The sequence below is a fragment of the Telmatherina bonti genome (genome assembly GCF_933228915.1).
Source record: "Telmatherina bonti genome assembly, chromosome: 23".
NCBI lineage: Eukaryota > Metazoa > Chordata > Actinopteri > Atheriniformes > Telmatherinidae > Telmatherina > Telmatherina bonti.
Window position 1 is genome coordinate 21,491,203 of NC_136632.1, and position 17,588 is coordinate 21,508,790.

A 17,588-nucleotide genomic window follows, 5' to 3' on the forward strand; every position below is an offset into this window, starting at 1 on the left:
TCATGCAGTATCAATGAAATTGTGCATATGTTTAATATTTTATTCATAATGTATTCCTCCTGATTCATTTAAACTAGGACTATTTGTTTTTCCTTGCTTTTTGGTGTACATACATATGTATACATGTTGATTGCCCTTATCTGATTGGTTAGGCAGTTAAACAGAAACGACCTAAGAAGGTTCATCACTCTGAGGAAGCGCTGTGGCCCAAAATGTCACTATTTCTTTGCTTGTTGAATAAAACACATCAGGTGCTGTTTCTAGTGTGCAGACTATACACTGCTCAAAGAAAAATAATGTAAACACCTAAACAACACAATGTAACTCCAAGTCAATTCCACATGCTGTTGTACAAATGGAATAGACAACAGGTGGAAATTATAGGCAATTGGCAAGTCACACCAAATAAAGGAGTGGTTCTGCAGGTGGTGACCACAGACCACTTCTCAGTTCTGATGCTTTCTGGATGATGTTTTGGTCACTTTTGAATGCTGGCGGTGCTTTCACTCTAGTGGTAGCATGAGACGGAGTCTACAACCCACACAAGGGGCTCAGGTAGTGCAGCTCATCCAGGATGGCACATCAATGCGAGTTGTGGCAAGAAGGTTTGCTGTGTCTGTCAGCGTAGTGACCAGAGCATGGAGGCGCTACCAGGAGACAGGCCAGTACATCAGGAGACGTGGAGGAGGCCCTGGGGACATCTGGGACATCATGTCTCACTCTATCCACCAACGCCAAGTTGCACCACAGACTGTCCAGGAGTTGGCGGATGCTTTACTCCAGGTCTGGGATGAGATCCCTCAGGAGAACATCTGCCGCCTCATCAGGAGCATGCCCAGCATGACCTCATTGTAGGGAGGTCATACAGGCACACGGAGGCCACACACACCACTGAGCCTCATTTTGACTTTTGTAAAGGACATTACATCACAGTTGAATCAGCCTGTAGTGTGTTTTTCCACTTTAATTTTGAGCATAACTCCAAATCCAAACCTCCATGGGTTGATACATTTGATTTTCATTGATCATTTTTGTCTGATTTTTGTTGTCAGCACATTCAACTATGGAAAGAACAAAGTATTTGAAAGGAATATTTCATTCATTCAGATCTATAACATATTACTTTAGTGTTGCCTTTATGTTTTTTGAGCAGTGTACATTTTTTCCATAAAACAGTGTCTGCAGGACAGTGGATTTTCTATACCAGGGATCCCTGATCTTAATAAGTGCTACAGTCCGGCTCAAAGGCAGCAGCAATAAGGGAGGCAGGCACAACGTGGTTTACGACAAAGTAAACTTTATTTAAAAAACATAAAATGTGTGAAAATCTATATCAGTAATAAAAATCGTGTATGGATGCATAGGAATGTATATGTGACATAACCAAACCATCAGCTGCACAGAACCAAGTGATTTCCCAGCCTGGGAGACACACTGAGTTCAGGCTGGTGGGAATCTTAAAGAGTGATGGAGCAAACCAGGCCCAGGTATGGCTCATGCCACTGGTAAGGACGGCATCTACAAACACTGAAACAGAAATTAGCGCTGGGGACCGTCACAATAAGTAAACGCATAAATAAAAATAATTATTCACATCTGCACTATGCGGCCGCTAGACGTCAGTATTTCACACAGCAAGACTTAATAAGTTCAGGGAATGGCGATATTACATGACCTGAGTAACACGATCTCCTTGCCCAAAAAACTAAACATATTATGCATTTATTAATATATGAGAGTAGAAAGTTGGATATAGACATCTGAGCTTTACAATTGGTTACTAAAAGATTTGGAGTTTGCGGATCAGACTTTCTGACTATGCAGAGCTTCCGTAGAGTTTTGGTCACGTGGTTTTGTTGACTAGGAAGAGGATTCTTTGTGGAGTTGGTAGCAGTGTAGAAATTAATCCTTAAATGACATTAATACAGAGTTTGAGTTGGAATGGCAAAGTTAATTCTTAAATGAGCTAGTTAATAAAGATTAGCTTTGTTTTGTATCTGCCAAGTAATGGTTAATTTAAGCTTAGTTTGGTAGAACAGACGGTAGGTAAACTAGCTGTCAACCAGTTTCTCTCATGTTTGGGTGTCTTAGCGGAGTTTAGGTATAACCAGCAGCCATGAGGTCTTTAAACTATGTCCAGCGGGTCAGTCTGGATTTTACAGGAACTATGTTTCCTCACGCCATCTGTTTGGGAGACGCAGACAACGACTCGGTAATTAACTTCACCTGTTAAGTTGTTGTTAGCCCGCACGTGCTTCACTTCACTTTAAATCACAAACACTTATGCTCTGACTTGGCTCTATCTATCTATCTATCTATCTATCTATCTATCTATCTATCGTTGTGCTCATATGTACTCATACCCTTTCATTAAAGAAAAGGCTGACTTTACAACTGTCACTAACTGGAGACTTAAAGGAAAATTAACTAAAAATTAGCAAAAATATAATTTAGTAAAATAAAACCCTGTTTTTTCTTTGGTTTTTTTTTTTTGTTTTTGTTTTTGTTTTTTTTTTTTTTAATTTAATTGAGTTGAAGAAAGAAAGGAAAAAAAAAAACAAACCAAACAAACAAATTGGTCCTGGACAAATGAGAGACTTTTCTGTTGAACAGTGGGACAAAATACCTGTCAACAGGTGCAGAAGTCTGACTGAGAGGAACAGAAAACACCTGACTGTAGTGGAAACATTAAAGGATTGTTCAACAAAATATTAGTTTATGAGTGATGTAATGTGTAATAAATTATCTTATTTGTTTGCTTTAAAAAAAAAAAAGAAAAGAAAAAAAAGTCTATTGAACCAGAATTAGAAAATAATGTACTGATTTTCATAAAAATTTTTATTTATTATTTCTTTTGTCAATTTCAGCTTATTTTACAGGCAGCTGTTTTTTTTTTTCATTCTTTAATGTAAGGGTATGAATAAATATGAGCACAATTGTATGTATGTATGTATATATGTGTGTGTGTGTGTGTGTGTGTGTATATATATATATATATAAAATGACCTGCGTTCTTCTGTTTACTGCACCTTTTCTTTTGCAAGAATGAAATATAATATATTCAGTATTTTCTTCAGCTCTTCTTATTTACTGTATAGATAAAGAAATCTACAAAAAAAAAGTGAGATGAGCTTTCAAATGTGCAACTTTAATAAATGAACTGGTCTGAATTTTGATTTTACTGTCACATATTTTATACAAAGACTATCTATCTATCTATCTATCTATCTATCTATCTATATTCTTAAAAAACTCATGGGAAGTTTTCAATATTTTGGTTTATTAATGATTATTTGTTATAGTGCAGTGAATTGCCATCTAATTGCATTAAAATTAAAGTCCTGCCTGTCTTCATCCACTGTAGCTGAATGAGCTAATTGTAGGAGACACCAGTGGAAAGCTTCTTGTCTACAAGAATGATGATTCCAAACCCTGGATCACAAGAACTTGTGTGGGCATGGTCAGTACAGAATCAGAACACCCCTGATTTCAGAGGGAATTTAATCACCTGCTTATACAACATGTTTTAATTTTCCAGCTGACCTGTGTTGCCGTTGGAGACGTGTGCAACAAAGGAAAGGTGAGGAAAGAGAAGTCATCAACAGCTGAATGTTATAAAGCTTTCTGGGTGATGTGACAGTTTTTCCATTGTGTTAACCAGAACCTTGTGGTCGCTGTGGGTGCAGAGGGATGGTTTCACCTCTTTGATTTGACAGCAACCAGTGCAAGTAAATCAGATTCATCAAGCCAACATGAATTTCAACCACCTGATGACCAGAGGCCGTTCTTCACCCAACATATCCCTGCCAACACTAAAGTCCTCCTCATTAGTGATATAGGTACAGTCCTGCTTCATTTTTGCAAATTGCACATATAAGTTTGATTATAAGTTTGAGCATGCATGTGTACAGATGGAGATGGGCGCTGTGAGCTGGTGGTGGGATACACAGACCGAGTGGTGCGAGCTTTCCGTTGGGAAGAGCCATCTGAAAGTTCAAATGGAGGACTGGGTCAGCTGGTTCTGCTAAAGAAATGGCTTCTGGACGGTCAGGTGTGTACTTTTGTTGTGCAGTTTTTATCACAAAATGAGTTTTGATTTTGGAGTTTTTAATTTTCTTAAACATCAATATTGCACAGAAGTGCTATGATTACATTATAATGAGATAGTTGATGAAAATTTTTATGCAGTATTATTTAGTGCATTATACAGCAACACATCGAGGAATCATATGAGTGGAAATCCGCTATCATTTGGCATATTAGCTCACAGTTCTTTATCAGGTGAACATCAAGTTCAACAATATGAAAATGAAGGACAACTTGACCGTTACTCAAATTATAGAAGAAAAAGGAAAGTCGAGTAGACTTAACTATATATTTTTTATGTAAAGGAAATAGAAATTTTAAACCTTTGTATTACCTCTGAACTTGTGTGATCTGTAAGAAAAAAAACACCAAAATAAAGTTGTTCCACTTTTTGATGTAGAATTTCAGCTGAAGTTGCACCCATCCTGAACCCAGAGTGACTCAGTCTAAACGAACTGTAGAGTTTTAGGTGTGTGATGATGATGTTTGCGGTTCTGCAGGTGGACAGTCTGTCTGTGAACCCGGGTCCAGAAGGTTTACCGGAGCTGATGGTGTCTCAGCCGGGATGTGGCTACGCCATCCTGCTCTGCACATGGACTCAACAGGACTCCACTGACTCTGACGAGGACGCCCCCGCCACTCCGGGGAGGTAAAACCCACCATGTCTTGATTAAACTGTTTGCTGCGTCAGCGTTTCCCAGTCCTGGTCTTTGTGTTCCACAGTCCTACATGTTTTAGATTGTCTGTACTCTCTTGGTGAGGCGATCTCTTAATCTTCATGGGAGCTACATGCTGACATGCGTGTGTTTACAGTGAGGGGCCTTCCAGAGATGTAATTCTTCATCTGACCACCGGGCGGATACACAACAAGAACGTTTCCACACATCTCATTGGAAGCATTAGCAAAGGTAAAAATAATAATAATAAAATAAAAGAATAGTTGGTAGTTTCCTCTTTATTTTCCATAATGTTTGATCAGCGTGACGGTGTAAATAGTATTAAAATACAGTTTGTATGGTGTTTAAAAGCATCCAAATCGTCTCAAAGTTTAGGTTGAACACGTTGTTAAGATGATAATTTAAGACAAGATATGTTTTTTTTTAGGCTCAAAAGAAGAATCCTCTAAATGTGGTCTGTTTGCTCTCTGTACTTTAGATGGTAAGTCAAGAGGTTTTTACTCCTTACTAACCAGTATAACCTTTTAATACCAGTATAATTAAGTAAAAGTTCAAACCAGTTATTCAAAACAATATTTGAATGGTTTTATTTATTGATTTGGTCTCTAATTAAGAAACAAATGAATGGAAAAACCTTGATTTGTTGGTGATTAAAGAGAAAAATGTCTTTCACAGGAAAAACACAATTTTAGCCTTTTTGAAAAAGGCTAAAATTTTGAAAAAATTTTTGAAAAAATGTAATTGCACATATTAAATAACATCTGTTTCAATCAAACACTATTACTTTCCTAATAATAATCTTACAAGAGTTTTAATGTCAGATACCTCCAAATTTATTCGTAGCTTCTATATAAATTTACCAACCAATAAAAATAACCCATGAACTTTACATTATTACTGTTTTGGATTTGCGTTGATTGAGCATAGGAGAGGTAAATAATCCCACAGGACTTGTATTGTCTCCAATAAGCTGATCCCTCTGCTGGTGGGAGGCAACTGGAAAACAACATGGTCCAGTTGGATTACTATTAGTCTGTCTAGTGGTGAAATATGTAAGAAAATTAGGTGTGTGCGTGTGTGTGTGTGTGCGTGCGTGCGTGCGTAGGTGGAGGGTCTTGGTGCTCGGGGAACGCTGCTGGTCACTGGGGTGCGGCCTGGCTGCCGCTCGGTGGCGGTCTGGTGATCCCGGCCCTCCGTCGGTGTGGGCTGGGCCCTCTGCCTGCGGGGTGGGGGATTGCTTCCGGGCTCTTGGGGCCCGCGCTCTGTCTGCCCTGGGTGGCCGGTGCCCGGCGGGGCCGGTCCTTGCTGGTCCGGGCCTGCTGGGGCCTGTTCCCCCTGACTGGGGAGGACTCTGGCTTGGACCCCCCTCTGCCGCCTCCTGGGTCAGTACATGGCTGGCTCCGGGGTGGGACGGTTGGGGTCTGCGCCTGGGGGTGGCTGCCGATGGCCCGGGTCTCGGGGGTACTCCTGGCGTGCCTCTTGCCTTTGTGTGGGAGGGGTCACACTGGCATGATCACCTTTTCCGGAACACGTTCCACTCTGCATGTTCTGCATGTGACACAGTCACCGAGTCGTCTGCAGTTTTATTCACTAACAGCAGCTGGTTTTCTCATTTCTGTTTGTTTCTCATTTATATTTAACTTTTTAGATTCATAGTTTAGTTACTATGATCTAAAGTTGGCTTGTATGTGTATGTATATGTGTTAATACTGGCGAGTGCGTACGTGTTTGTACATATGTATGTATGTATGTATGTGTGTGTGTGTGTGTGTGTGTGTGCGTGCGCATAGAGGTGTGTGTGTATATGTATGTATGTGTATATGTATGTGTACATATGTATATATATGTGTATATATAAATATAAATAAATATATATATATATATATATTTATTTATATATTATATACATATATATATATGTATGTATATATGTATATGTGTGTATATATATATTTATATATATGTATATATATGTATGTGTGTGTGTATACATGTGTGTGTATATGTATGTGTATGTATGCGTGGGTGGGCGGTTGGGGTCTGCGCCTGGTGGTGGCTGCCGATATGTGTGTGTGTGTGTGTGTGTGTGTGTGTATATATATATATATATATATGTGTGTGTATATGTATGTGTGTATATGTATACATCTGTAGGTTGTTTTTTTTCTTTTTGTTTTTGGGTTATTTTTTAGGGTTTTTTTTCTCTCCCTTTTCTCTCCCTTTATCTCTTTCACTTTTCCTATGAGGTGTTTTTTCTCCTTTCTCTTTCTGTCTTTCGTCTGTCCTCTCTGGTCCAGCAGTACAAACTCTACAATTCAAACAATAATACAAAATAAATATAGAAATAAAATAAAAATTCAGAAAGTCAAGGTGATCATTATATCTATAAAGCTTCCCTTAGCAGAGAAAATTTGCTCAGCAGAACACAGCATACAGACCATCATTCTGCTTGCCTAAATGCTGGACAAGACAAAAAAAAAAAAAAAATTAGGTTTTCATCTGGACACAGCAAGGTCATTTGTGGCTGGATCGTAGCCGTTTAGCCTCGCTCTATAAAGTGACTATTAGTTTATTGGTTTCTTTAATTTACTGCACATCTTTTTAAACCAGCCTAACCTTTTCTTGACAAAGTCTATTTTATCTGCATCCTGTATTAAATAATGTAACCTAAATAAACGGGATATTTTCACAACCACAAAGGCTAAATGCTTCATCTTGGTCAAAAGAAAGCTGAAACGTGAGATCACTTCAAAAGTGTCAGAATCAAGATGTGTGTTACTGTGTCGGAGGAAATTCACCTGGAACACTGTAAAAACTGGTTTTCTCCTTCTGGAAGGAAAAAACAGATGATTTTCTGTGAAGACCAGAGGATGGAAGTCCAGTAGATCTAGGTAGTTTTATATGCGACACGTTGGGATTGCTGTTCTGTGTGTGCAGAAATCCTCTGTGCTGCACTTATCCATGCTGCTTCTTGTGCAGAGTCAAGAAGAAGTTGAAGTTTTCTTCCAAAATTTAATTAGTTTGCGGGATTGATGTGCTTCCTGGATGAAAAAAAGGCTGATTGTCTTTTTCACATCTGTACATTTAAGTTGAGGCTCACTTGTTTATTTCTCTGGCCTGCTGGTTAAAAGGAACCCTGAAGCTGATGGACAGTTCGGAGCAGCTGCTGTGGTCGGTGCAGGTGGACCATCAGCTTTTTGCCCTGCAGAAGCTTGACGTCACTGTGAGTCTGTCTGGGAATTTGTGACATTTCAAAACTTGTAGTTGGTTTTGCTTTTAAATCAACTTTTATTATTCTTACAGAGTTAAAATGAAAGTTTTCTCTCTTTTTTCAGCCGGTTTCCGACAGCCTGTAAAATAATAACCTCATATGATAAATATATTTGAGAAATGTTGCTTCAGTCTTCAGCTTCTTCCACTTCATTTGTCAACGTATCAACTCTGTGTCATGCGTTTGTGTCAACCGCTGGGGCAACACTTTTTACATGTGTGTTTGTTGCCAGGGAGACGGCAGAGAGGAAGTGGTGGCGTGCGCCTGGGATGGTCAAACCTACATTATTGACCACAATCGGACGGTGGTCCGCTTTCACTTCGATGAGAACGTCAACGCCTTCTGTGCTGGTAAGAAGCATGTCACCACATTAACATCTACGATTTTGTCCTGCAAGCTTCTCAGTTGTTCCCAAATACCTCTGCAGTCATTTACAATCCACTTTAATGTTGGTATTGATTGATAGAATAGAATAGACTTTGTCATTGTTCACAAGTTTCAACAAAATTGCAAGTTAAGTGCCAATCTGCACCATGAATAAAAAGAAAAAGGAAAAATACCATGAAAATGACTAAAACAGTTTAAAGCGGTGAGGTTCAAAAGGCTAAAAGGGTTTTTCAATAAATTGAGAATGCAGCTGAATGAAAACAGTTTGTTGAGCAGAAATGTGCATTATTGAGGTTTTTGCACCATCTGACGTGGCTGAGACACGTGAGCCCTAACAGAAGTTACTAAACAATGCAGCTGATGAAGGAGAGAATGAGCGGGTCAGATTTTGGGGTTCATGTTCGAAAAGACACAATAAAATGAGCAACTTATAAATGGGATTAACCTGCAGGCATTTTTCACATTGTCCCCATACCATAAGAGATGAAGGCATCTGAACTCCCTTCCTTAGTCTACAGGACACAGCTTCCATGCTTTTCTGAAAGAACTTCAGATTTTTATTCATCTGACCACAGAAGAGTTTCCACTTGGTGACGGCATGTGGTTTAGGATTGTGTTCAGTGTGGCTTCTTTACATGATGAAGCTTTAACCTTCTGTGTTCAAACAAAGAGATTCCCAGAGGTGTTTCTGAGCACATGGAGTGACTTTTTGTGAAGAAAGACATAGTTTGTTTGGTTTTTTTTTAAGTAGTTCTGCCTGAGGATCCATCTAGTTTTGACCTTTGGCTTTGTCCCAAGCACACAGAGATTTATCCTGATTCTCTTAATCTTTTGATTAATATTATACACTGTAAATTGTAAAACTGTAAACTTTTAGAAATTTGGAAATGTTTTATGAGTTTTAGCAGCAGATTATCACAGATTGATGAAAATCATCTTTCATTAATTGCATGTTTGTTTGTTTGTTTTTTTAAAAAGATTGAGGAAAAGTTAATAAATAAAGACTTAAAGGAGACTGTATTTTGAAATATTTCATATCCAGCTCTAGTTTTATATTGGACTGTCATTTCTTGGCTTCTGGCTCATAAAATAAATCCATTGACTTTCACTGTTGGGGAGAAGACATATTCTCCTGTGCTTACATAGAGTAAATGCTGCAGCAGGTCGATAAAATAGATCCTGAGGAATTTCTTTTGTCCTACAACTCAATTCTGTCTTCATTTGTTTTGAGATTTTTTCCCTCTAAACATTGCTGTTATTGCCCTTCAGACACTTTGACTTATATGAAAAGAAACACGCTCCTTCCTTTCACATTGCATCTCTTAAATCTCTGCAGCGTTCGTGCATCTGCTTAGCAGAAACAAACACTGTGCAGCAGAACAGCAAGCAGCTGAAGAGACACATATTTCCCTCAGGATTCTCTTGGAAATGAAAATCATTCATCAGAAGTCCCGAAACCCAATTTAGATCATGACAGTGTTTCCCTGAAGCTGCAGGATGTGTTCTTAAGCAACTCGTTGCTCAAACATTCCTGATTTCCAATCATACAAACAAGGTTGTAATTTGTTTCCACGACTCACAAGTGGCCAAACAAATTAGTTTTACTGGTTTAACTGTGTTTGCTCTGCGATGTGTTTCATAAAAGTCAATGACAAAAATCTCTTCTGCGTTCTGATTCAAAAATTTCACTTGGAGATTTGAAGAGTTTTAGATTCATATGAGACTTTGAGAACGTATTGTGGCGTAGTTATAAATGTTTTGAGACCTTCCTTGGGTCGTTCAGGTGATGAAACTTTCAGACCAACGGACAGGTGGAGGATCAGCTGGTTATAAATAAATTCAGACTTTTCCCACTAGATGGCAGCGTTTACCTTCAGTCCATTTGAATTTCTGAGCAGTGTTTCAGTGAGCCACATTTCATCTGGTAGCTAATGTGACAGTAGGTTGATTAGATGGAGACACCATGTTTAAGCTTCCTGATTCCATCCAGGTTGGTTTCTTTACTCCCACTGTGTGTAAAACATTCGAGTCCTTCCCTCCACCATCACTCTGCCTGCTTTGTGTGGACAGAAAATCAGATTAGATACTCTGTTCATGGGGAGACCAGTTGAACTTCAGCAGCCTGGCAGAATGAGACTGCTGATGTATTTATTTGGATTAATGTGAAATCACAGCGCTGCCCACCATATGTTGAATAATATATGCATTTTTGTCTCTGTATGATTGCAGGTCAGTACACATGTAAGGAGGGTAAAAACAGCCCCTGCTTGGTGTACGTCAGCTTTAATCAGAAAATCTACATCTACTGGAAGGTCGAGCTGGAGCGCATGGAGTCCACCAACCTGCTGCGAGTTCTGGAGGAGAAGCCAGAGTTTAAAAACCACCTGAAGACGCTCGGGGTCGGTGAGTACACATCAGCTTGAGGTCAGCTGTTGGGTAGCTGATTCAGCTTGGACTGGAGCATCCGTCTTTAAATTCCAACCAGCACCTCCTCAGTTTGAGGCTGTAATTAAACTGGTGACAAACCGGGACTGTTTGTAGTCAATATTTCCTTCATCATGTTGTAATTTAGACCCTGACCTGAACGCTAATGAGCACACAGGAGAGAAATTATCCCCACATTTTACTTTTGGTAAAACCTTTCTCTCTTTTCCTTAAGCAATCATTGCTAATTTAAAAAAAAAAAGATCTTATTTGGATGAGAGGACCAACGTTCTTCTCTCATCTGTGAATATGAAGATAAAGCTGGAAAATATTTAGCAAATAACGACAGCTTGTTTCAGGCTGCACAGCTAAGTTTTTTCATTCACTGTAGCAGCGCTTATAAATGTCAAAGGAAAGTCTCAGCTTATTCTGTCTGTCTTTAAGTGGCAGGTTATAGTTCACAATGTTTGCAAAAATCAACATCTTATGTCCAGAACGCGATCGTAAGGGCACAAAGCTGACTTATGTAGGACCAAATACAACATGTCTCAACCTAAAGCTCTCCAAAGAACTGCCCTCCTGAACCTATACAGCTCACCAAATCCCTCTGGGAAGGTATTTAATCAGCATTCAGACACTCATCGTGTCACTTTGCTGTAGTTTAAGTTATTTATCAGTGTGATCCTTGATTAGTACACCCGGTTGGATGTTTTATTTCAGTGCTCAGCTCTGGGCTGTAAGAGTGGACACAGCTCACTTTGTGTCGTATTTACATTCTGCACCATTTTGCTATTTAATCCCAAATATATCACATATGATACCCAAGTTTCCGACACCTTGGTTGTATAGAAATGAATCCTGTCGAATGTAGTTTTGCCTGCAGACTGGTTCCTCCTGGGTTGGGAATTAAGTCCTGTTAAAAGTGGTAGAGTTCAAGTACTTCGGGGTCTTGTTCACAAGTAAGGGAAGGATGGAGCGGTAGATTGACAGGTGTATCGGTGCAGCGTCTGCAGTAAAGTGGACTCTACCTCCGTCTGTCGTAGTGAAGAAGAATCAAATCGCAAAGCTCTCAATTTATCATTAATTCCCCATTCCATGTTGTGATTGTCTGGATATGTGCTTTTTTTGTTGTTGTTGAATGTCTGGACTGTCCTGTAAGGGCAGTACAGAGAAACTTCCTATTTTTCCTCCTCCAACCCATGTTTACCTCATGTTGTTTCTTTCCACTCTGCCTGTAAGGTGCACCGCTAAGTGGCTGCTGGAGGTCTGCCCGATCCAGTTTATGTATGTTTTGTCTAATCTTGGACAGGTTGTACTGGAACAGAATTTCTCCACTGTGAGATTAATACATTTCATTCATTCCTACCCTCATTCATGCTCACCATCTGTGGGTGGAAACTAACAACATCATGAATACAAGCAGCCAAGATGATTTTCTTCTCCAGGGTTGATGGATTTTTCCATAGAGGTAGTGTGAGTCATCCAAGAGACTCACTGTAGAAACGCTCGTCCTCCACATTGAGAGGAACCAGATGAGGTGACTCAGGCATCTGGTCAGGATGCCCTCTGGACACCTCCCTGGGGAGGTTTTCTGGGCAAGTCCCACCAGCAGTAGCCATTAGGCAAAACCCAGGACACACTGGAGGAACTAGGTCTCTCTGGGAACGCCTCGGGATCCCCTGAGGGAGACTGAATAAGTGACCAAGGAGATGGAAGTCTGGGTCTTTCCTTCGGCCGCTGCCGCTGTGACCCTTTCTCAGATAAGCAGTAGATGAGGAATAGATTTTGTTTAATTATCTAATAACAAAATCTGCTTTTTCCTCTCCTATGTCAGGCTTTACAGAGTCAGTTTGGAGTCTGTGAAACAACCACAGCTGCTTTTGTTTAATCAGTCTACATGAAATGAAACAGTCGTGTTTATCAGAAACGTTGGTCCACAGAGCAAAACCTTTTCTTCTTGTTGGCGTAGCTCCCAGTGGTCTCAGATAGGAGGAAATCCTAGTTACTGGACCTAACCTGAGCTCTTTCTGCCAGTTTGTTGATAATCACCTTGCTACTGGATTTTTATTGCCTCGCATTAGCAGGTGCAACTGGATTTAAAAAAAAGCCTAAATCTGCATATAGATTTTAGTTTAATAAGTTTATAATTAACCCAGTATGTTTATTTAATTGAATTGAACCTAATCTAACTATGACCATAGTTAGTAGATGACTGAAGGTTGTATGAATAAACAATATTCAGTCATCTCCGTAGTGTTTGTATAACTTAGGAAAAGAAAGAGATCATAAAAAGCCTGTAGATGTGTGTGACTTCCACTCAGGCAGCAGTGTCTTGACATGATTGATAACAATCCTGCAGCAATGCATGATGCACGTGACGTGACCACGTCAGAGGACATTATAAACTTGCTGTAGAGTCGACTGTTGTCACCACAGGTCCGGCGCCACAGCAGCTGGAAACCACTTTTGTGACGACAAATCTGCTCACACATCCCACAATGTCCTGTTGACGTGTCTTTTAATGAACATGAAAGACTTTATATTTATTTTCATTAAATTTCTCCTTTATTTAACCAGATAAAACTTAATTCAGGTTAAGAATCTTTTGATCTGGATTAAACTTCAGGAAAGAACTGAAAGAATAATCCTAATGGACATGATTATCATCCAGTAATATTTACATCCTCTAATCTATATGTAAGATCTTTAGCATGGTTTCAGACTGCTATGCTTATGCTAAACTTACCCATATTCTAAGATAAGCTAAGAAGCTACTGGATTTAGTTATAAGAAATAAACTTCAGCCATCTCATAGTCTGCATACATGTGTCAACCTAAGGAAGAGTTCATCAGAGAAATAAATTCAGTGTGTCAGTGTGTGTCAGGTTCCTGATTATTCAATTATTTATCTTTTCATGTCCCTTCATGCAGGTCATAGTCTTTTTTCCAGACCATCCTCGTGACAGTCGCAATATTTAACTTACGTCAGTACTTGGTTAATAATTGTGCTTGATGGTTGTTTGTTTCCTGTTAATTTCCTTTTCTTAATTACCTTTCATAGTAGAACATTAATCTTGTTGCTGTTTCATTACATTGTCTGTCTGTTTGCTGTCATGTAAAAAGCGTTTTATGAGTCGAGATAAAAGAGATTTTAATGGCAAATTGTTTCATAATCTGCAAGGATGACTGACCCGTCAGTCACATCTGTCAGAGGGTGGAAACCAGTGTTAGATGAAACTCAAAAACATGATCAGTAAAACTTACTGAGTCTCATGATTGCAGATTTAAATGTGAGTTTCTGACTTCTACATCTCATTATTTAACCTCCAATCATGCTGTGTAAATCTCTCATAATGAAGTCTTGGGTCTAAAATGAATCAAATCAGGGACATATATATATAATTTAATATTGGTTTGATTATTTTTGTAAATACAGAATTGATAACACCAAGAGGAAAAGAGCAAATTATAAAAAGGGGGAAAGGTGAGCTCCGGTCAGTGGACGTTAACTGGCTGTCGCTGACCTCCTAGAAATGTCAGCAGAAGCTCTCAGGGAATAACCAGGTTATTCCCTGAGAGCTTTTCTTTTTTCTCACTTTAATAACTGCCCTTTAGCAAAGCCGTGGGCAGTTTGCTTAATAAACTCAGCTGCTCCTACGCGGTCATTTTTAATTTGTGATGGAGGATCTCCATCATCGGCCCGTTTACAGCTGAGGAGATAAATGGCTGCAGTACTGAAAAGGTAAGCAGATTTTTTCCGCACTGGATGATCTTTTTCTGCTTCCAGAAATCCATTTTCAGCCATTGTTTACCTTAGCCAGAGGTAAATATCAATAGACTCTCACTTATTAACTCCTTTGAGTTTGCTTCACAGTCAACACTGGAGGCTAATCATTACCCAGGCAGTATGTGTTTTTGTTAGGACAGTGCCGTGTCAGGTTTCTCGTACACAAAGCACATTTTTATAGAACAGAAATTTCCACGCCTTGAGAAATCACCTCAAAAGAGGCAATAAGTTATTTAAATTGGTCGCACAGTCAGAGTTCAGCAGTTCTGCTCAATTAAACTGGAATAGCATAATAAATAAAGGCCTGTTGATGTTAAAGATCATATTAAGTGATACTCTGCTGGTCAGATTAGTTAAATGTTGCCATGTTTAGGGAAAATCTAGACGACATGACACGTTAATTCATGTTATCTCACATTGGGGGTGTTCGGACTGCTTCACTGGATTCTGCTTTAATCTTGTTGATTTATTTTGCTCCTCTTAATTTTTTATTGTTCAGTTTTGTGCCTTTGCTTATTGTCAGGTTGTCCCAGTGGGTAAGAATAAAGCTCTTTGAACAAAATGTTTTTCCCTCCTCATAAACATTTGGAATGTTTTTATGTTTATTTGCAAGTGTAAGATCTTTATCATTGATCAAAAACTCCTCACCTCAAAGCAAGTGGAACCCAGTCGTTGTCTAAAAGAGGTGCATGAAGTAAAAATGGCATTTTTGCTTTGAATAAGCTGCATTGAACAGGCATTAAAATGGGATTTATATTTAAAGCTCTGCCAAGTGGAGGGGATCAAAAACCGGAGTAGCACTTCTGTCAGAGGGAATGAAATAAGTTGCTAATATTGCCGGTATGTTGAGGTTTGTGGAAGACAGCTCACCATCACACACCTGTTATACCGCTTCCACACTATATTCTCACCGACCACTTTATTAGGTACAGTAATTCATAGCTGTTTAATCAACCAATCACTTTACAGCATCTCTACACATTTAGCCATGTCGACAGGGTCTGGGTGACTTGCTGAAGTTCAAACCGAATGTTACAAAGAGGATGAAAGGGGAATGAAGTGATTTTTGAATGCGGCATGTTGTTGGTCTGAGTGTATCAGAAACTGCGGATCTTGTGGGATTTTTACACACAAACATCTCGAGAGTTTACATAGAAGGATCTGAAAAACAAACTATCATCATGCAGCAGTTTTCTATGCTAAAATGTCTTGTTGATGCCAGAAGTCAAAGGAGAATGGACATGTTGTAGCTGAAAGAGAGGCAACAGGAAGTTGGATCTAACCAAGGCATACAGAATAGCATCTCCAAACACACAAGATGTCCAACGTTTAAGAAGATGGCTTGCAGCAGCAGCATAAGATCTCACTAAGTCCCACTCCTGTTTGGGATGTGGTGGAACGGGACATTCTTATCATGGATGTGCAGCAACTGTGTGATGTTTCATGTCTATATGGAGCAAAATCTCTGAGGAATGTTTCCAAGACCTTGATGAATACATGCCATGAAGAAATAAAGCAGATATTGAATGTAGAAGGAGGTTCAGCCCAATATTAGCAACGTGGACCTCATAAAGTGGTCAGTGAGTGTATGTTTAAAAAAAGAAAAATCTTGTTCACTGTAAATGAGACACCAGATCTGATGTGTTGAGAATCAGTAAAAATGGACAAATATTAACTTGCATTGTAAGTTTATTTATTTAAAACCTGCTTGGCTGGCATGACATTATATATTTGTAGCCACACAGCAAGTTTTTTTCAGCAGCAACATTTATTGTCACATTGTGTTTTGTCTCCACAGATGCAGAGGATTCGGCAGCAATGAGAGACCTGGTGGCAAATGTTCTCTACCACGATGCACAGACGTAACGTAGAGACATATGTCGCTACACTGTCTTCTCTGTTTACCCACTTAATGTAAATACTCCACTAATAAACACTGACAGTTTGTCCCCCATTCTGCTGGCCATGTTATTTGTATTCTCTGCAGAAAGAGGTGACTGGTTCAGGTTTGTGAGCTGTCAGCTGTAATCTCCGACCTACACACTACCTCTGTCATTGGTATTCTGCCTTCCCAGGCTGCTTTTAACAATGCAGGGGGAGGATTAAAGCGTAAGGCGCTGTGCTGGGGAAGCACTGCCCTGTTTAACCTGCTGATTTCAGCAGTGACTGATCAGCAGAGGCATTGTGCTGCTGTCAGTCAGCGTTGACAAGTTGCTGAAAGGAGCTCCTCATCAAACAGTGTGTCTTCCCTTTTTATCTCATACAGCTATAGACTTTACTTTTATGTTTTGGATCCTCTGAGATATGAAGCCCTGCAGATTTTACATAATGCAAAATCTGTTATGTAATGAAATCGGTATAGTTCACCAGCTGAGCAGCAAAGTGATTGCAGGGAATGACGAGTTGAAGATTCAAGGGAATCACCCACTGGTTCCCATGGGAGGATCCTATAACCGCCTATGCCTGCTGCCTCTATCTTCCTCATGCATTATGAATGAGCTGTGTGTTTGTGCTGGTGGAACTCGGGGTAAGGCTCAGGTATCCTGATAAGCCTCAGCCTCTCATCTATCCTGAGCCCTTTAGAGACATGCACAAGCCATCAGCTTCGCATTTTACCTTCAGTTAATTTTATCAGGAGATTCCCCATCAGTTACAGTTTATTCCATACGTTTCACTACATCTGTCAGCATCTGGACTCCGAAAGGTTTGATTGAACTGGTCTGCAACCAGTTCTCTGCAAAAGGGTTGCAGAGAACTGGATTTAGACTTCACCTGTCAGTTTGGTAGCAACCAATAACTTAATAGCTGCCAGTAACGTTATAATTTTAGCCTTTTTTAATGTAACAAAGCCAGTGTTGTAATACAATTATTACATTATTGGCACAAAAACTTAATTACATTATTGGATAATTATTATTTTATTGGCTTTTATTACATTTAAAAAGACCGATGTTTT

At 39.4% G+C, this 17,588-nt stretch overlaps 1 protein-coding gene across 1 annotated transcript; it reads left to right on the forward strand.

The window, feature by feature from the left end:
* The first annotated feature begins 1,869 nt into the window (after positions 1 to 1,869).
* Positions 1,870 to 16,567, forward strand: itfg2 (integrin alpha FG-GAP repeat containing 2). Its single transcript, XM_079262923.1, has 12 exons — positions 1,870 to 2,212; positions 3,365 to 3,460; positions 3,539 to 3,580; positions 3,662 to 3,839; positions 3,912 to 4,051; positions 4,587 to 4,735; positions 4,900 to 4,994; positions 5,191 to 5,244; positions 7,895 to 7,986; positions 8,267 to 8,384; positions 10,651 to 10,824; positions 16,431 to 16,567. The coding sequence occupies exons 1-12, from the start codon at positions 2,117 to 2,119 to the stop codon at positions 16,496 to 16,498; spliced, it is 1,302 nt and encodes a 433-aa protein (XP_079119049.1). The 5' UTR covers positions 1,870 to 2,116; the 3' UTR covers positions 16,499 to 16,567.
* Positions 16,568 to 17,588: the final 1,021 nt, after the last annotated feature.

Coding starts and splice junctions, on each gene's coding strand:
- itfg2 (XM_079262923.1), top strand. CDS start 2,117: ATGAGGTCTTTAAACTATGTCCAGCGGGTCAGTCTGGATTTTACAGGA. Junction 3,461..3,538: donor CAAGAACTTGTGTGGGCATG/GTCAGTACAGAA, acceptor TTAATTTTCCAG/CTGACCTGTGTTGCCGTTGG. Junction 7,987..8,266: donor TGCAGAAGCTTGACGTCACT/GTGAGTCTGTCT, acceptor GTTTGTTGCCAG/GGAGACGGCAGAGAGGAAGT.